We start from the raw sequence: 20,670 nt of genomic DNA, 5'->3' as shown, positions 1-20,670 counted from the left end.
CCATTTGATGAATATGAAACAGTTTTCTGAAGAAGACAGTTCAAGAAAAAAATGGCTCTCCCAGCCAACAAGAACCACAGAAGCTCAAACTTGGATGAGACTTTAAAGGTTGTAAGCCCAATTTTAATCTAACCAATGAAAGAACATTTCTGCAAATCTTTTTAATGGACAGACATTCATTCTTTCTCTAATTTCAGGTTTATTGAGACAAAATTGAGTTTGAAATAAAATTGTAAGATATTTAAAGTGTGTGTCATGGTGATTTGATATACATATACACTGTGAAAAGATTCCTCCCATCTCACTAATTAATACATCCATCACCTAGCATACTTCTTTTTTGGTCAGAACTTTAAGTTCTACTGTCTTAGAAAATTTCAGTTTCACAACAGTGTTATCAACTATAGTCACTTTGTTTTACATGAGACTCTCCAACCTAGACAGCATATTAAAAAGCAGAGACATTACTTTGTCAACAAAGGTCCATCTAGTCAAGGCTATGGTTTTACCAGTGGTCATGTATGGATGTGACAGTTGGACTATAATGAAGGTTGAGTGCCGAAGAATTGATGCTTTTGAACTGTGGTGTTGGAGAAGACTCTTGAGAGTCCCTTGGACTGCAAGGAGATCCAACCAGTCCATCCTAAAGGAGATCAGTCCTGGCTGTTCATTGGAAGGACTGATGTTGAAGCTGAAACTCCAGTCCTTTGGGTACCTGATGTGAAGAGCTGACTCATTTGAAAAGACCCTGATTTTGGGAAAGATTGAGGGCAGGAGGAGAAGGGGACGACAGAGGATGAGATGGTTGGATGGCATCACCGACTCAATGGACATGAGTTTGGGTAAACTCTGGGAGTTGGTGATGGACAGGGAGGCCTGGTGTGCTGCGGTTCATGGGGTTGCAAAGAGTTGGACACGACTGAGCAACTGAACTGAACTGAATTGAACTCAGACCTTATTCATCTCATAGCTTAAAGTTTGTACCCAATTACCAACCTCTGCCCATTCCCTCATTCTTGCTACCACTTTTCTATTCACCATATTTATAAGAATGACTTTTTTCTTTAATATTCCACATATAAGTGATACCATGAAGTATTTGTCTTTCTCTGTTTGGCTTATGTCACTTAGCATAATGCTCTTAAGGCTCATCCATGTTGTCACGAATGGCAGAATTTCCTTCTTTCCTGCGGCTAAATAATATTACATTATGTGCATGTATTATATATATGTGTGTGCATGTGGTAAGTCGCTTCAGTCATGTCCGACTCTTTGAGACCCTATGAACCGTAGCCCACCAGGCTCCTCTGTCCATGGAATTCTCCAGGCAAGAATACTGGAGTGGGTTGCTATGTCTTTCTTCAGAGGATCTTCCTGATCCAGGGATCAAACCTGCATCTCTTATGTCTCCAGCATTGGAAGGCAGGTTCTTTACCACTAGTGCCACCTGGGAAGCCATATTTGTATCTATATCTATATCACATATTCTTTATTTATTCATCTGTTGATGGACACTGAGGTTGTTTCCATGTTTTGACTATTTCCAATAATGTTACGCAGACATAGGTGTTTAATTTGTCTTCAGTTGTGCACTTCAATATCTTTTTCTGATCTCACAAAGGAAAAAGTATCCATAAAGAAAAATCTGCACAAAGCCACATTCATATTAAAGATATTTAAACATTACACCAAATAAGAGAAATGAGAGTAAATGCACAAAAATAAAATGGGGTAGGTAGTAATGCAATTGGGCTTCCTTGGTAGCTCAGCTGGTAAAGGATCCACCTGCAATGCAGGAGACCCAGGTTGGATTCCTGGGTCGGGAAGATACCCTGAAGAAGGGATAGGCTACCTACTCCAGTATTCTTGGGCTTCCCTGGTGGCTCAGACAGTAAAGAATCCACCTGCAATGTGGGAGATCTGGGTTTGATCCCCGGGATGGGAAGATCCCCTGGAGGAAGGCATGGCAACCCACACCAGTGTTCTTGCCTGGAGAGTCCTCATGGACAGAGAAGCCTGGTGGACTACAGTCCATGGGATCACAGAGTTGGACACAACTCAGTGACTAAGCACAGCACATAGTAATGTAATTAGCTCAAAGGATGCAGGGAAGTTATTGCAAGAACAGTAAGAAATTCAGAGAGAAAAATATGATTTATCTCTTTTTATTCTACTCTCTCTACTCAATAACTGGTGTTCACTCATTTAGTCCTTCTCCGAGGATTGAAGAGTTCCAGGTATACGGAGCACTATGTTTGACCAGGGACACAAAGAAAAATAAGACAAACCATCAACTCTCACTCATTGCTAAAATCTCCTCTACTATCTCAATTTCTAGCTACTAATAAAGCTACAGTGATCAGCTTGAGCTCATATACTTGACTGGCCTTGTAAATGATGCTTCTCAAAGGCAAGCAGGAGTGCCTCCCGTTCAGTGTGTTGACCTAGGGAACACCGTAAACAAGTCCAAATTTGTTAATTTTCTTATATTATGTTAATAGACTTCTTTTTCTCACTTAGAAAGGTCCTCCCAGGACTTCTCCACCTCTCTGTCAGAACAAACATACTTTCAAATATCCAGTTTCTTAGCCCAGAAGATATGGCATTTCAAAAGCATGAAATTTTAGGTAGCATAGGTGAAGGTGAAAAAGGTATTTGGAGAATAAGCACCTTGGCCAGAGCCCTAAACCCACACTAAAAAGCAGATTGATTTTTCTGTGTATTACGAAGGCCTACTCAGTTTCTGACTGCTTATTGCCCTTAATATTAATCCTGTGCATGTTCATTTTTATAGCTTGCAGAGAACTTTCCTAGACATTATTTCATTTGACTTTCTTTATAATGTCACAGTAAGGGTGAAAGATGTAGTTTGCAGGGCCAGCATCATTTTCTTTGTTGCATAAATGAGGAAAGGGATGGTCCACTGGTTACATGTAGAAAATGCCACAGTCAGGTCTTCCGGTTCCAAGATTAGTGCTATTCTACTTAAGGTCCAAGTGTTTATGAATCTGGCTGTTCAAATTCACAAATCACAACTGGATAAAGATGATCCTTTATTCCATCCTTCACTCCCACACCGAGTCAGCCACTTATCCCCAGCATTGTATCCTTTCAGGCACTGTTTACCACAAAGGATCTATGTTTAGACACCTGGATATTTCATTCTGAGTATCTATTATCTGCCACTGATTAACTGGTATTGAATGGGCATAAACTGTTTGAATCCAATGTAAGAGAGTCAAAAGTTATGTCAGGATTTCCCTAGTGGTCCAGTGGTTAAGAATTCACCTGACAATGCAGGGGACAGGGGCTTGATCCCCAGGAAGATCTCATATGCCACAGGTCAACTAAGCCCGTGTGCCACAACTACTGAGCCTGCACTTTAGAGCCTGAGAACTGCAACTACTGAACCCACGTGCCTTAGAGCCTGTAACAAGTGAAGACACTGCAATTAGAAGACCTTGCTCCGCAACTAGAGAGTAACCCCTACTCATTGCAACTAGAGAAAGCTCATGCACAGCAATGAAGACCCAGCACAGACAAAAAAAAATAAATAGAGTTATATCAGATAAGTTAACTCTAGTAAGGACTTTTAGGAAGCTTATCAAATATTTCTCAAACAAAGATTTGACACCCCCACTCGCCCATGTAGCTGCGTTGGAGAAAGAAATGGCAACTCAGTCCGATATTCTGTCCTGGGAAATCTCATGGACAGAGGAACCTAGTGGGCTAGAGTCCATGGGGTCACAGAATGGGACACAACTTAGCAACTAAACAACAACAAATAACAACCCCAACTGCACTGTCAGTTGGGAGAGATAATCATTGAATGAATGGTTTGAGAGCATGTTAGCAGTAGAAGCTTATTTTAAAATCTATAAAGAACAAGATGCAGAGGAGAACAATTCTCTAAAGCCATCTTTCTTTCTGGTGGAGTGAGTTCTACACACCTGCCACAGTGTGGCAGGATTTGTACCAGACAGAGTCATCTGGCCCCATACTTCCATATTTCTGGCCATTCCCCATTACATCACAAGTCTTCTGGGTCTCAGAAAAATCCCCATTGTAAAAATGATAGACTCTGGAAGGACCCCATTGAAAACTTATCAGTTCGCACTCTAGGTATCAGATGAGTGACGCTCCGCTTGAGCAGAATGGGAAACTTGAGGGGATAAGATGCTGTTGGATTAGTGAAGATGGATGATGGGCACTTACTGTTGGTGCAGATGTCACTTGTAAATGAACTTCTAAAGCTTATGACCATTTTTGGTCATTAAAGAGCCCATTACATTTTCTAAAACAGAAACACTTTCCCCATGCTCCCCAGCTCTATTCCAATTGTAGATAACCGTGTACCTCTGAACTAACCTCTCTGTCCCAAGTTCTGCCACCATATGCTATACTTTTTCACTCCCTGTCTGTAACTATTGCACAGTGGTGCATTTCCAACAGCTGCTGAATTTTTCCTCCAGGGGATTCATTTCAGACAGAGGCCTAATGATGACTCCACATTTCTAAGTCTGTGGAAATCCCATAACATGACTGGCGCTATTACTGTTTAGGGAAATGCAGGTGACAGTCAGATTTTGATCCTTCAGTTTTACAGAAGACCTGGACTCTTACATGCAATTTATTTCATTTCAAGTAGATCCTTACTTCTAGAGCATGGGATGTTCTACTTTTCCTATAAAAGGCCAGACAGTACATGACTTAGTTTTTGCAGCCAGTTGGTCTCTGCCACAACTACTCAACTCTGCCATCATAGAACAAAAACTAATAGTACAACTTATTTTCAAAACAGGCACAAGGGCAGATTTGGGCCACAGATTTGCAGGCACCTGATTTATATAGTTTCATCTGTGGACTTTAAGTCTTGCAATCCTATCACCCTGTCCATGTCACTTTGTTGCTTCACTACTTCAAATCCCAGGCTATTTCAAATTCCTTTCACCCACTCTTTACTTAGAACCTAGCATCTTCATGCAGCAGTTAGCTGCGCAAGAAGAAAATTGAGAAGACTAGAGATGACCTCAAGAAGCCCCAAGGGTCCAGTCTGACTGCTTTACTTGACCAAGATGACTTTGATTCTCTTTGCCTCACACTCTGCTAGAAAACATAGTTTATCTCAGTGGTGCCAAAGCAATTCCTTTTCTAGTAGAAGCTTCAAGGCAAAGAACAAAGAGGAATGGTTAGATATAAAAGCGGAAGCTGTTGACTTTTCCTAAAAATTCTGTGGACTAGAAGGGTATCTGGTTGGGTTGCCCAGCCTGCTCAATATAGGTGTTCTGACCTGGACTGGACTCCAAGTCCTGATTATTTCCTCCTAACTTGGCAAAAAATATTGAGAGTCCTTCCACAGACTGGACAAATACACAGAGAATGCACCTAAAGAGCACGAGGCAAGCTTGTTGCTATGGTAATATACAGACACAATGAAAGTCACAAGGGATCTGCTTTCACCCGGTTATTCTGGCATCTATGGATACAGCCTCAGGGCCACACTGATCTAAGCCTTCAGATTTCAAAGGAGGAGCTGAGGGAAATCTGTTCAGTCAGGCATGGTTAGTGCTGCCTTCTTCCTGCCCCTGTGACTCTGACCCCTCCCTCGCCCACGGTCAGTGCCCCGACCACCCAGCTCGCTTTAACCAAAGGTGCTCTTCGACTTCTCTGTCACCCTCTTCATGTAGCTGCAACTCCGATCGCAGCTATTTAAAAACAGCTTGATCTTCACTGAAATTGAAGGAATCAAATAAAGATATAGAAGTCCTGCCCTTAAGAGTTAACAGGATTGATGCACTCCTGAAAAAAACAAGAAACTGGAATGAGAGAAGAGGGGGCTGAGATTGGTTATCCACCCAAACTTCTGACAAGCACTTATGGTTGGATCAGATGGAAAATCCCCTCCTGTCACCAAAGTCCTCAGGACAAATGGTTCTTCTCTGATTCTGGAACACTGGGGCAAAAATTCATCCATCTCATTCTTACTGAATATACCAGGCAAGTTGGCTAGTCTCTCTGTTTGCATTTAATCAGCCATCCTCCACTCCAACTAAGATAAAAGTCCCTTACTTTTCCCCCTTCTGATTAATTAGGAAAGTAATTATCAAAATCTCTTTCATGGTTCAGTGTCTTGCATGGGGTTTGCCACAGATATGGGTGGTTTAAGGAAGAAAAAAAAAAACCAGGGATGTTAAACAGGAAGGCTATTATTTTGATTATTATTGAGGATCTCAAGACCTTATGAATTGATATTTACCTTACAGCCTTCCCACTAATGGAATTTTAATAAAAGCTATAAAATAAGTCAAAAGTGTATCAATTTGAACAACTGCAGTCATTAAAAGGATAGGCTTCAGAATTAGCTCACTTGGATTCACTAACTTGCCAGCTTTATATTGGTAAGACATGTAAGCTCACTGTCAGCATTTCAAAATGTTACTCTGTAAAAAGAAAATCTTTTTGATAACGACAGATTTTAGAATCAAATTATAACGCTTCAAAGAGAGAAGGGACTCTTGCTAAACAAATGTCAAACAGTTTCAGTGGGTTCAACTTTGCTTTTTTGACCTTCATATACACCCAGGTAGAAATAGGAGCAATGGATTAGATGGTTAAGAGTTGGCTACTTCAGCTCTCAATGACAGGATAGCAGCAGCTGCCGAGTTTCTAAGCCTTACCACTCCTAGCACTCAGAGCTACAGAAAGGTAAGCCAAGTGGCTGTCAAGCCAAAAATTCATGTGTAATGAGAGTCACTAATTTGTATGTTTTTGGAACTCTGTTTAAATAGAGTTCTTTACAGAAGCTTCTCCCCCCCTCACCCCTTTACAGCATACAAATTATGTGGTTTTTAATTTTTTATTTATATTTATTTATTTGCTTGTCTACGCCAGGTCTTAGTCGAAGTGCAAGGAAACTTCTTCAGTCTTCATTGCAACTCGCGGGATCCTTTCATTATAGCATGCAAACTCTTAGATGTGGCATGTGGGATCTAGTTCCCTAATCAAGGATAGAATCTGGGCCACCTGCATTGGGAGTATGAAGTCTTAGCCACTGAACCATCAGGGAAGTCTTTTACTGAAATTTTTATTTGGGCCTTAAACTTAGACAAAGTAGAAAAAAAAAAAAGCTTTGCAGCACAAACCCAACAATTTGATAATTACAAAATCACTGATCTTAATTCAATTTGCTAGCTACTAAAGTTACCCAGTAATTGTACCAGATGCTGGGTAAAGGGATAATCTCCCATCTCTAAAACAGAGGCTGTTGCAGGGGGTCTTAGGATGCTGAAGGAAGAAATTCTGCCCTGAGAAAAGATCTCAGAGGTCCCTTCTACTTCTAGGAGTTTATGAGTCCATGACCCCCCCGAATCCATCTTTTTTTCTTCAAAGAGAGAAGTTGTTTGGGAAATAAGCCCAGACGACACTACTGCTTTTCTTTCCTGTCACTCCTTTCCCCCTCCTCCTACCCTCCTTTGATTCTGGGGGTAACTATACACCTTTATACATATATAATCATCATTCAACTTTTAAAATAAGCATTTAAAGAGACTATATCTTTCTTTATGAAGTTAAAGATGGGTGTGATTTCTTCTTCCTCTCATTGGGGGACATTCTTTGTTCAGATGATTGAATTTCTTAGCTGTTTTTCTGTACATGAAGGAAATTTTCCACGCTCCAGTCTGACAAAAATACCTGTTCTGGGTACAGTTTCCTGAAATGTGGCACCATATGTGCATCAGTAAACATTATGTGTAGAGTAAATTAAGCTGAGCCTTATAATTAGGCAGTAAGGAAATTACTGTAGACCTGAAAAAGTAAATCAGCAGTATTAAAATGCTCTCCATTTTCTCTGAAGCACTTCAGAGTGTCATTAAAAAAAAAAAAAATGTCACGGTGATAAACATCGAAAAAAAAATACATTTGCAGCTAGGCAACCTAAAAGACACCACAATTCAAGTAAGTCTTCAGATCTGGAGTCCAAGGTGTCATCTCATTGTAAAATTTAAAAGTCAGCCCTTTTGCCACTAACGTAGGAAAAAAAAGAAACCATCTGACTTTGAGACTTTAGGGGGAAACTTTCTCATACAGCAGGTGCAGTAAAGACATTAAGAGCTAGAAGCTCTGGAGCAGAGCCAAGACCAAAGAGAGTCACCTATCATAAACAAAATAGCAACACTGTAAATAAAAACAAGATCAGTATTGCTGGTTTTTTCTTTTGCTTCAGGTTTCAGTAAAGCTCAGCACTGCCCTATTACTGATCTTGTGTTAATTTACAATGTTGGTAAGTTACTCATCATGAATTTTTTTGCATTAATTTCAATTTTATAAAATACTGCATAAAAACATTATTTATCTTCATTACTTAGTTTTTTGGTTCTTCCTGAAATTATGTGCTGTAGGCTACTACTGCCTCATTCCTCTCCGCTTCCTCCTGGCCCTGCTCCAGAAAGCACAGATCTTGCCAAGCCCTTCAAAACAGGACAGTGAACAATCAGACCATCCATTTCTAATCCTGGCCCATGGGAAGAAAAGGCTCAAGCATGTATTCTCTCTCCCTCAAAACAGGTATTGTATCTATGAAATGGTGATGTCTAGAAGATGCCAATTGGAGACAGGTTGCAGGGCTTCACGAATCTTCAAGTAAATCTTCCAAAGAACGATGGTGAGACATTAAAGTTCCCCCCACCAGAAACAAAAGCAGTGGAATTCAAACTTTCCAGAACATCACAAATATATGGAAAGCTTATTGCAATATAGCATTTAAGTTGCCACTGCTATATGAAGTTAGAATCTCAAAATGGAGCTATATAGGGGTTTCTCTCACTATCCAAAAGTACAGATGCTCATGAAACCTTTTGTAAGCTGACATGCTGTAGACTGAAGAAGCAATCACCTTTTGAGGCATCTTACCAATGGATGCACAAAATACATCAAGAGAGAAGCACAAATGCTCACAAACACAGTTCAAAGCTTTGGTGGCTGGATGCTGAGATGTTGAGTGTAGTTCCCAGGGAAGGAGCTTGGTGGCGCTACTCTTGCCGCTTCCAGTGCCCACTGCCTGTGTTAAGAGCTGGCTGTAAAATACTGGACAGATCTTTACATTCACCTTTCTTTGTAAGAGCAAAAATCCTCCAGATTCCTTTCAGCTAGCAAAAACAGAAACTAATGTAGGTTTTTCGTAAAAGGCATAAACAGACTTTCAAAAAACAGGAGATACCTGGTATCTGCATTTTGGTAGGTTCTTAAGCTGAACTTTTCTAAAGTCAGCCCAGCAACAGGAAACATCTGGGTTAAATCAGAATCTCTCTCTTAAAATGGAGAAAGCCATTATCACAGTAAAAATGGACTTTTTAAGTTAACAAATCTTGCTCTTCAAACAACAGAATCAAAGACAAGAGTGTTTAGAACAGAGGAAAGTTGATGATTGGGATATTTCTAGGTAGGCTGGCTGAATACAGATTCTCCATCCTTTCATCATTTGTGTGGTGGCAACTAACTTTATTTTGGGCACTAAGATATGCCTTGAAGAAACAAAGAATATTAGGTCATGGGCATAGGCAAAAACACATAAACAACTTAAATCTACAGCAAAAAGTGTCATAATAAAGGTATTTGAAAGTGCTTTAGGAGCCTACTGGATAAACCCTGTTTATAAGAATTGAATAAAGTTGTGATGATCAGGTGACATTTAAGCTAAGCCTTGCAGGAAAATTTGCAAATTTTCCTAAAAGGAAAAAAAAAAAAAGAGGGACGGAGGGCATTTGGGAAAATTGTGAATTTTCCTGGAAAAAGAAGATAAATGAAGGAAAGGGGCATTCTAGGTAGAAGTAACATCAAGTGCAAAGCAATGAAGATGTGGGAAGACTGGCCTGAAAGACTGCTGGAGCTACACTGAGCTGAAGGCAGGGAGCCTGGGGTCAAGGCACTGGTTGTGAGGCTGTGACATTTTTTGAAAAGCAACTAAGCAATGCCAATGGTAATGGAGAGGGAGTGCACTCAAAACACAGTAGGTGGAATCAGCTCAACTAAATGGCTGATAGGGATTTAGGGAAAGATAATGGAAGAAATTACACAAGGCAAGAACCTTCTTGAAAAGTTGATCATAGTGGGGAGCACACAGTTATATAGGGTGGAGGAAGGGTAAGGATTTAGTTTTAAGGTATTCTGGAAATTTCATTCAGAAAAAAAGGAAGATGAAGATTGGTTAAGAACATACAAAGTAAAGAGATGAATATTACAACCAACATCACCTTCATGAAATTGAGCAGGACCCTGTTGGGGCTCCTGGGCTCAGAAGCCTTTCTGTGTCCCCTGTTTCTTGTTTAGGCTTCAGCCTCTAAGACCCTCCCTGAGTTCCAATGGCAAGTTCAGTTCAGTTCAGTTTAGTCGCTCAGTCGTGTCCGACTCTTTGCGACCCCATGGACTGCAGCACTCCAGGCCTTCCTATCCATCACCAACTCCCAGAGCCCACTCAAACTCATGTCCACAGAGTCAGTGATGCCATCCAACCATGTCATCCTCTGTCATACCCTTCTCCTCCTGCCTTCAATCTTTCCCAGCATCAAGATCTTTTCCAATGAGCCAGTTCTTCGCATCAGGTGGCCAAAGTATTGGAGTTTCAGCTTCAACATCAGTCCTTCCAATGAATATTCAGGACTGATTTCATTTAGGATGGACAGGATGGATCTCTTTGCAGTCCAAGGGACTCTCAAGAGTCTTCTCCAAGACCAGAGTTCAAAAGCATCAATTCTTCAGCGCTCAGCTTTCTTTACAGTCCAACTCTTACATCCATACATGACTACTGGAAAAACCATAGCTTTGACTAGATGGACCTTTGTTGGCAAAGTAACGTCTCTGCTTTTTAATGTGCTGTCTAGGTTGGTCATAGCTTTTCTTCCAAGGAGCAAGTGTTTTTAATTTCATGGCTGCAGTTACCATCTGCAATGATTTTAGAGTCCCAAAAAATAAAAAGTCTGTCACTGTTTCCACTGTTTCCCCATCTACTTGCCATGAAGTGATGGGATCAGATGCCATGATCTTAGTTTTCTGAATGTTGAGCTTTAAGCCAACTTTTTCACTCTCCTCTTTCACTTTCATCAAGAGGCTCTTTAGTTCTTCTTCACTTTCCGCCTTAAGGGTGGTGTCATCTGCATATCTGAGGTTATTGATATTTCTCCTGGCAATCTTGATTTCAGCCTGTGCTTCATCCAGCCCAGCATTTCTCATGATGTACTCTGCGTATAAGTTAAATAAGCAGGGTGACAATATACAGCCTTGACCTGCTCCTTTCCCGATTTGAAATCAGTCTGTTGTTCCATGTCCAGTTCTAACTGTTGCTTCTTGACCGGCATACAGATTTCCCAGGAGGCAAGTTAGGCAGTCTGTTATTCCCATCTCTTTAAGAATTTTCCAGTTTGTTGTGATCCACACAGTCAAAAGCTTTGGTATAGTCTGTATAGCAGAAGTAGATGTTTTTCTGGAACTACCTTGTTTTTTTTTCATCGAAAAAGCAAGAGAGTTTTTTTTTCGATGGCAAGTTCAAACTGCTGCTAATAAGAGAAGGGATGAGAATGCAAACAAGGGAATAACAATCAACAAAGAATAGTGAGCCTTGGGCAGGATCCTGGTTCCACCTCAAGGGACATACATAACAATAGCTTTGAGCTCTTCTGCAGAAGTAAAACCCCCAGCAAATAGAAGATGTTAACTACTTGATGAGCATTCTTTATTCCAGAGAGAAGGCCACAATTTGGTAACCTTGAGAACCACAGAAGCTCATCAGGAGACCATCTGAGGCCAAATTAAAGAAATGCAGGCCCTGCACACACCTTGATCCTTAGCAGCAGCCCTGATCTTGAACTATTGCTATAAAACTCCTCACCAAATACCACAGGTTGGGACACAGTTTTTTGAGGGCAGGAGCTCGCTGTGTCCCCCTTTGCCTCACAAAGGAATAAAGCTGTTCTTTTTTACTTCACTCAAAGCTGTATCTCCAAGACTTATTCAGCACCAATGCACACAGGCTGAGTTTTCAGCATCATTCATCACAATTTCCTGCCCAAGCAAAGAGCAATGGTGAATTCTCTCAGCCATCCTCTGTGATATCTCTGGGAGCCAGGAAGGCACAAAGTACTTAGATCCTACAGCAAACCAGGGCTTCCACCAGCAGGAGAGGCAGAGCCTACAGGAAAATAATTCACTTTCCAAATCTCAGATTCATCCAGCCCCCTTGGAAGTAGGAAGATAAAAAAAAAAAAAAAATCAGCTGTCCTGATGGAAATTTCCCCTGAGAAAAGGATGCCAGGAGCCATTTCAAGTAATAAAAGGTGACCTCAGCAAGGAGGGGTCATATGGAACAAGATATATTTGACCAAAAGCTGGCTGCAAAGATCCACTAAATACATTGTCAGAATCAAAGTGATTAGCTGCTATCATCAGCTCTCCAAAGAGCTCAATTCAGGCCATAGTGGAAAACTCTTGCAGAACACATTTGAAAATTATCTCCCTTTTAGTGTCTGTTTTGGATAGAAAACCTCAGCCTAAACATAGCCTCCAACAATATATATGGACCAACCTCATTCAGTCAGGTTTGGTGTTCTGAAATGTTTTGGTAAGCTTAAAGGACATTCTTTAAAAAAAAAAAAAAAAAAAGAAAGAAAGGAACAAAAATCCTTATTTGAATCATCATTTTTTTAAAATTTTCCAAAATTTCCTGTTAGGTATTTCATCTTGGAAAATATGATAGAACTTTTTTATAATCCTATAGTGGATCTTCCAGTGTCAGGATTAAGATTCTGCCTGGGCAATTCCCTGGTGGTCCAGTGGTAAAGAATTCACCTGCTAATACAGGGGACATGGTTTTGATCTCTGGTTGGGGAAGATTCCACATACTGCAGGCAACTAAGCCTGTGTACCACAAGAATGGAACCCACAGAAGTAACTACTGAAGCCCGTGCTCCCCAGAGCCCGTGCTCCCCAACAAGGGAAGCCACTGCAACGAGAAGCCCACATCCCGCAACTAGAGAAAACCTGAACAGTGACAAAGACTCAGTGCAGCCAAAAATAAATTGAAAAAAAATTTAATTAGAAATAAAACAGCTTAATTTTTTTTTTTTTTTTGGCCTGGCACTCTTACTGCCTAGAACAGCAGGTGTCCAAGATAAAACCAAAAGCACACATTCTCTTGAATGTTTTGAGACTCAAGCAATGCTATGTATCCTTCTCCATCTAAATTTTCCTTGCCTTCTGGGGCATGAAGAAATCAGCAGAAGAAAATAAATCAGTAGTCGAAGCTTCTACTTAATTGAGCAGCTTCCTATTCATACATGTGTTACAGATTCCTCTGCACAGTGTGTTATTTGATTAATCGATATTGATCAAGCTATTGGACTCTTCCTGTGATCTGGACTCACTGGTGAGAGAGAGGTCAAGCTTGGCATCCTCCCCAAGACTGTATTCATGTGTGACCCATCAACCACATGCTGGCTCACAGGAGTCAATTAATATACTCCATGATTTGAACAGTGTCTTTATAAGGGAAGAGATTGCCGATAGTGATATTTTAAGAACTATTTGCAACGGATAAAATCATGTACCTTGAATCTGGCCTAATGAATGTCTGCTGCTGCTGCTGCTGCTAAGTCGCTCTAGTCGTGTCCGACTCTGTGCGACCCCATAGACGGCAGCCCACCAGGCTCCCCTGTCCCTGGGATTCTCCAGGCAAGAACACTGGAGTGAGTTGCCATTTCCTTCTCCAATGCAGGAAAGTGAAAAGTGAAAGTGAAGTCGCTCAGTCGTGTCCGACTCTTCGCGACCCCATGGACTGCAGACTACCAGGCTCCTCCGTCCATGGGATTTTCCAAGCAAGAGTACTGGAGTGGGTTGCCATTGCCTTCTCCAATAAGTGTCTACCAGGAGACAAATAAGTACGTAGTGGCCTGACATTCAGGGCTGCTGTAATGGGATTTTCCTAAATTAGAGAGAGCTTGAGTATACAACCTGTGATCAAAGGACTTGTCCAGAGACGGCCTTTCAGAGTGCTCATGAGCCCTCGCCTTCCTCTGCCTTTCTCCTTCTGGTCTCTTTGATTCTGAGTTTGGTGTTTCTGATGCCATTTGTGTTCAGCTGTCCAGAATTGCTTATGTTCTGTATTTCAAACACCAATTGCTGTATGATTATTTTCTAGTCTCTACATTTTTACAGAAGCAAGGCAATCTGACCAGGATTATTAGCTCTGACATAGGTTTTCAGTGTGAAGAACACAAATCTTCAGGTTTGGAGGAAATCAATATTTTGTTTCATAATTTTTAAATTGTAGCCATATAGATAGCCTCAAATCCTTATGAGGAAAAGCAGCTTCAAGTCTGGAAATAAATGATTTCAAAATGTTTTCTTACAATGAATCTAAAAATAATTGGCCCCATCATGAACAGATGTGAGAAAAAGAATTGAATGCCTTAAAATTTCTTTTTTCTGTAAATGTTTTGGAAAGACTCTAATTCACGCTTTGAGAAGCCAGCTACCTAAACATAATAGCAGTTTTTAAAAAGAAGATCCAGTGAACCATAACAGCTGGAGACCTCAGAGATGATATCCTATCACAAACTAGAACCCTATTTTCAACATGCACCACAGATGTTTTTTCTGTCTGAATTACATATATGTCACCCACCTGGTGGCTCAGACAGTAAAGAATCTGCCTGCAATGCAGGGGACCTGGGTTCAAACCCTGGGTCAGGAAGATCGCCTGGAGAAGGGAATGGCTGCCCACTCCAGTATTCTTGCCTGGAGAATTCCATCGTCAGAGGAGCCTGGCAGAGGCGTCCACAGGGTCGCAACAACTGAGCGACTATCACTTTCATTATTTCTTCAGCCATTCCCAACCCCACAGTAGTAAAGGTGCTGTTGAAAACCACAAAGCATCTCTACATATTATGTGAACTCTCTTTCTTCCCCATTGCCTCCCCCAGAGAAGAATAGCATATGGGGGACCCAACTGCATCTGCTGGTTCTTTGGATTGCTAGGATGGGGAAGGGCTAAGAGCCAAGACCCCATAGCCAGACTGCCTGGACAGGGACCTCCAGGCATCCCCACTTGGTGTCACCATGGGTTCATTACCTGGTTTCATGTCCTCATCTGTAAAATGGGCATGGTGACAGTCCATTCTATCTCACAGAGCTGAATGAGGATTACATGCAGTCCATTTATAGAAAGAACTTCAAACAGTGCCTGGCACAATGGAGGGCTCCATACATGTCAGCTATAATTTAGTTTACATTTTCGTGGACAGTGATTTTACAAACTTGGGCTGATGACTGCCCACCTTTAGCCACAGTTCTTACACAAGGAACTGGGTCACAACAGGAACAGCTGAGGAATCTTCAGCTGTAGTTATTTCTTATTAATCTAGTGAACTTTTTCTGAAGTCCTATCTGGAGGCAGGGTGTTGATAAGACCTTTAACAAACCATCCAGTGACAAGTTTTGCTCATTTGTTTTTAATCCTTTGTTGTATAATCCATTCTGTTAAGTTTGCATTCCAGTGTAAAAGCATTCTGTACATGTTTTGATTGTGACAGCAAAACTGACACTTTTCTCAGGTTGACACTGCATCTCATTGCTGGAATTATTGGGATGACTATTAAGGGTGATGGAATAAGAATTAGGCCATTGATTGGTTTGAGGAATAAGAGAGAGCTGCTAAGTTTAGCAACACACTAACATGTTATGATTACTATTTATTAGCTTCTCACAGGAAAACATTTGAGTCTAGATTTGCTCATCAACTGGCGGGGAGAGAACGACTAACACAAGGTACCAAAATAACAATCAGGATAAACCAACATCACTGTAAGCATAAGGAAAACCAAGAGGCCGTGCCTAGAATAGTTCACAGGTGGCATATAGAAGGGGGGCATGAGGAGCAGCTGGCAAACACCAACTGGGCCCTCTCTATGGGATAAATGGACCATGTGGGCTACTAGGTACTCAAGCAGGGACTGGGCCAAAAGCTTTTGTTTTTATAATGGGCTGATTCCAGAAACACAGCAGTGACAATAGCTCAGACGTGGGGCATACTGTGCCCACAGCTCTAAAATTAAAACATAATGCTTAAAGCTGGCAGTTATATTCCCCTAAATCCATTTTTAACTCCAAACAAAATACTCCTAAAAGGATTCTGTTCTACCAATGCCCACTCTCGGGGTTAACTGGCAAGATGGATCCATGCCAATCAGTTAAAATAATGCCCTTGGGTTCCTGCAACCTTTCTCACAATTTATGACTCTCCAGTTACTTGCGTCATACTGCCTGGGGGCAAAAAAAAGGAGCTCTACTTACTAGAAAATTCTACTTAAAACAGAAATCCTTTTTATTCAATTACTTGATTTTTTTTTTTCACACGTCTACAAATTTAAGTCCACTTTCTTTCATTAGGCAAGTCCAAGATAATGATCATAATCGACTTTATTTCTTTTTAATTTGGTGACTAGAACTTTGCAAGCCCAGGGTCACCTTCTGAAGAACACTGCCCAACCTTGGGGCTATGAGGAAAAGAGAGGAGGCCCAAAGGGTGGGAACTTATAAAAGTGATCAGAAATCTTTTTCTTTGATTTCAGCCAGCGATTTTATTTCTCTAAATATTGTATAAAGGAATATAGGTTTACAGGGAACTAGAGTTGGATCGCTGAGGGTTTTCACTTAGAATCTTTTCTAACAAAGGCCTGTCCATAACTGAAGGAACAGAAAATGTTTCAGTTTTCATCTGAACCACTAGCATTCACTGTGTGTGTGTTTAGTCGCTCAGTCGTGTCTTAACTCTTTGCAACCCCATGGACTATAGCCCACCAGGATCTGTCCACAGAATTCTCCAGTCAAGAATATAGGAGGGGGTTGCCATTCCCTTCTCCAGGGGATCTTCCCGTCCCAGGGATCGAACCCTTGTCTCCTGCATTGCAGGCAGATTTTTTTCCTGTTTGAGCCACCAGGGAGGCCCTAGGCCATCACATATCAAATTTTGTTAATCCAATTAACTAGCTACCCGCATCTAAACTGAACATCTACCTGAGCCAAGCTAATTAGACTCCTTGCATGTTCTATCTGCAAAAATGCTAGGTAGCTTCTGTTCAGCTCAGGAAAGGTTTTGTACCAGTACAGGTGTACATGGAGAAACAGAAGAGATGGGGAAAAGAGATTAAAATATTCCAACATATGGATTGGGATGGAACTGACAGATGGAGACCATCTTAGTTCTAGAAAGGCATAATGGGGAAGAGAAGGCTGTTTGAACCAAATTCAGGGATATGGTGTGAAATTATGCCATAACTGTTGGATCTGATTATCATAAAACAACTCTCTCTCACCCTTAGTCCTCTCAATCTCTGGGAAAGGTGAGCAGAAAAAAAAAAAATTGTTATACGTGGAATGATTTGAGGGCATGACATATTCCTTCTAATGCTACCATAAAGGAAGCTCTTCAAAGATCTTGTCACCAAAGCATTTAAAATTCCTGTACCATGAAGTCCACCTTCAAATTTCACTGCTGTCCAAAGCTAAAAAGAGTCAACACTTTTCTGAGAATTGCAGCATCAAGGTAAAAACTACTGTATCCATTCCTTCCTAGTAAGACAAAAAAAATTCCTGCAACAGGCCATGTGTGCAGAGAATTTAGGTGTTGGCTCCAGAATGTAAAAGAATGGTCCCTATTAAGACCTAGAGGGGGAGGTAAGAAAACTCATTTCATGAACTTTGCCTCGTCGACAACCTGTATGCCTGTGTGCTAAGTTGCTTCAGTTGCATCCGACTCTTTGTGACACTATGGACTATAGCCCCCCAGACTCCTTTGTCAAGAATACTGGCAAAATACAAGCAAGAATCCTGGAGTGGGTTGCCATGCCCTCCTCCAGGAGATCATCCCAACCCAGGGATCCAACTCACATCTCTTACATCTCCTACACTGGCAAGTGGGTTCTTTACCACTAGCGCCACCTGGGAAGCCTGGTTGACAATTCACCCAAAGGCAAACCCTAGAGAAGATGCCTGTTCCCTTCCCATTGCTTTTAAAACCTGTGAGTATCAGGCATTAGGACTTCTGGCAGAGGAAATAAATGGACTCATCCAAAGAGTTTACAGATCTTGTTTGGCTTCTTACTTTACAGGTAAGAGGAGACCAAGAGATGAAGGATCCACAGTCACAAGGTCAGTTTCGTGGCAGAGCTAGAAGTAAAACCCTGAGCTCCAGACACCTAACTCACTGTGGTCTACCATCCCCAGTTCCAATTCTTACTACCAACATCATTTCATATCAGATGGGGACTTTGTATGGAAAGATAGTCTAAGAGGGCAAAGAGAAGCAGACCTGGTCATACTCTCTCTTAATATTACCTACTAATGCCTAAGAAGACAATGTTTCATTCTCCCTTATTTCAAGGTAAAATAAAAAGAAAATGCTTCCCTCTAAAGGTTTATTGGGCTTCCCTGGTGGCTCAGATGGTAAAGAATCAACCTGAAATGCAGGAGACCAGGATTCGATCCCTGGGTCAGGAAAGATCCTCTGGAGAAGGGAAGGGTTACCCACTCCAGTATTCTTGCCTAGAGAATTCCATGGACAGAGGTGCCTGGTGGGCTACAGTCCACTGGGGTTACAAAGAGTCAGACATGACTGAGAGACTAATACTTTCACTTTCAAAGAGCTTATTAGCTGGGCACTCAAACTAGAGTCAGAGAAGGCAATGGCACCCCACTCCAGTACTCTTGCCTGGAAAATCCCTGGACGGAGGAGCATGGTAGGCTACAGTCCATGGGGTCGCTAAGAGTCGGACACGACTGAGCAACTTCACTTTCACTTTTCCCTTTCATGCACTGGAGAAGGAAATGGCAACCCACTCCAGTATTCTTGCCTGGAGAATTCTAGGGATGGTGGAGTCTGGTGGACTGCCGTCTATAGGGTCGCACAGAGTCGGACACGACTGAAGCAACGTAGCAGCAAACTAGAGTCTTCATATTTTAGAACTAATTGTGGTACTTTCTAGAAAACACCAGATCAGTGTGTCTGTACTTTCTGGTGATAACCTGAAAATAGCCCAGAAAAGCTCCACAGCAGTGATTTGAAGCAGTGTCTTCCTCTCCTTCAAACTATTTTTTAAGATGCTCCTTGGCCATCCTTGCCCAGACAAGGATGCTAATCTCTGTACTTGACATGCTGCAGGCATGAGTATTATTGATAGATGATGCAGCCCTGACAGTTCAGCTTTCACAGATGCACAAAGTAAATCAGGTGTTGCCCCAGAGCAGAGGTTGGTCCCAGATGACCAACACTTAATGAAAGAGATGGATATATGTAGAAGCTATCAGCAAGAGATAAGGCCTCTGAGGCAGAAATCATGAAGGAGTTCCTTAATGGATGGTACCATTTCTTCCAGAAAAGAACACTACAGAAGACAGTGGAGCTCACCATAGCAACATAGAAAATGAGAAGTACTAGAAATGGGTACTTGTGTTCATGTAGCACTTTCAGAATGAACAGGGGCCCTGACTAGAGATTCTTTACCCCTCCCCCCAACATGGACCCTTCAGGCTAACGATGCCCTTAACCATTTAAATCATTCAGCTACCTTTCCTTGCTTGCTTTCCCTGCTTCCCAAACAACCATCTGATAAGCAAATTTTCCCCTAGATTTATGTCCCCAAGGAAATACACTGGGTCAGAGACCTTAATTAGCCCATCGGATTAAGAGTTGTGTTTCACATTAACCATTGGCACTCTTGTTTATTCATTGATTGCCTTGGGAGTTTTAGTAAGAACTAGCAGAAATTAGAGACTGGTTCTTCACATGCCTAGGTCTGAAAAACTGAAGACTATATGTAAAAGGCAGAGAATTTGTCAACTTTCCATCTAGGAAGACTGTGTCTGGTCAGTGAGAGGGTTCCTCTCACTGTCTGTCTCTCCTGACTTAGGGGTTGTTTTCATCACCACCACCATTGCACCTGTTACATCTGTTTGCTCAGCAGACTGATTTGCTGATGAAAAGTTTGTGTGTATATGTAGATATTACAAAGAACAGCAAGCTAAGTATTAGGTCTGAAAAAGGACATTCTTAGAAACCACCACTAAGTATTAATACCAGGCACTTATAAAGCAAAACAGTACCTGTCTCCTTAGATCTCTTGTTTTCTTGGTCATCTTATCAATTGCAATGTTTAGAGGATCTCCTTTTTCTTTTCTTCCAGTCTATTAAGAAAAAAAAATAATTTCAGATTTAGAAAAATTCAATGTTAGTGGCATTAAAGGTTAAAAAAAAAATTAAGAAATACACTTGAGTTGTAGAGTTCAAGCCATTAAAAAAAAAAAGAAGGATTCTTTTCAATACCCAGTTAATATAACTTGATCTCTAAAGTGAATCTCTCTGAAATAAAGATTAAAAGTTGATGAAAATCAATACATTCTCAAGATGGTTACACATATGTCTGTATTCAACTCCATGCAGATCTATGTTTTTTTCCTTTCTCCAGACATTCAACAATTAAGTAGGTACAAGGATGTTTTTGTTATTACCTTCAAATACAAGTGGGTTTTTTTTTTTCCGTTATATATTTCTTCTGAATAGAAGACTACTGAGATAATAAAACAAAACTAGAAAAAGAATGATCAGAATTTTATACTAATGTATCACAA

The 20,670-nt window shown here is 41.1% G+C and overlaps 2 protein-coding genes across 21 annotated transcripts in view; one reads left to right on the top strand and one right to left on the bottom strand.

Moving 5' to 3' along the window:
• The window catches only part of CTNNA2 (catenin alpha 2), a 1,291,223-nt gene that overhangs the window by 267,568 nt on the left and 1,002,985 nt on the right, over positions 1 to 20,670 (bottom strand). For all 17 annotated transcript variants that reach the window (XM_081596598.1, XM_081596599.1, XM_081596600.1 and 14 more), the window contains one exon: positions 20,146 to 20,226. In XM_081596598.1, the coding sequence (XP_081452724.1) occupies positions 20,146 to 20,226 (81 nt within the window). The remainder of the gene's footprint in view (positions 1 to 20,145; positions 20,227 to 20,670) is intronic.
• The window catches only part of LOC145547317 (uncharacterized), a 75,793-nt gene continuing 60,536 nt past the window's right edge, over positions 5,414 to 20,670 (top strand). The window contains exons 1-4 of one of the 4 annotated variants that reach the window (XM_081596617.1): positions 5,525 to 5,997; positions 6,892 to 7,067; positions 8,566 to 8,662; positions 18,156 to 18,195. In XM_081596617.1, coding sequence (XP_081452743.1) covers positions 8,599 to 8,662; positions 18,156 to 18,195 — 104 coding nt within the window. In that variant the 5' untranslated portion in view covers positions 5,525 to 5,997; positions 6,892 to 7,067; positions 8,566 to 8,598. Of the gene's footprint in view, positions 5,998 to 6,583; positions 6,706 to 6,891; positions 7,068 to 8,565; positions 10,964 to 18,155; positions 18,196 to 20,670 lie in introns of those variants that run through there. The other 3 variants (XR_014083728.1, XR_014083727.1, XM_081596618.1) reach the window with 3 other exon arrangements.

The sequence above is a fragment of the Giraffa tippelskirchi genome, chromosome 4 (genome assembly GCF_054371585.1).
Source record: "Giraffa tippelskirchi isolate mGirTip1 chromosome 4, T2T-mGirTip1v1.2.pri, whole genome shotgun sequence".
NCBI lineage: Eukaryota > Metazoa > Chordata > Mammalia > Artiodactyla > Giraffidae > Giraffa > Giraffa tippelskirchi.
This window is presented reverse-complemented; position numbering and strand designations above follow the sequence as displayed.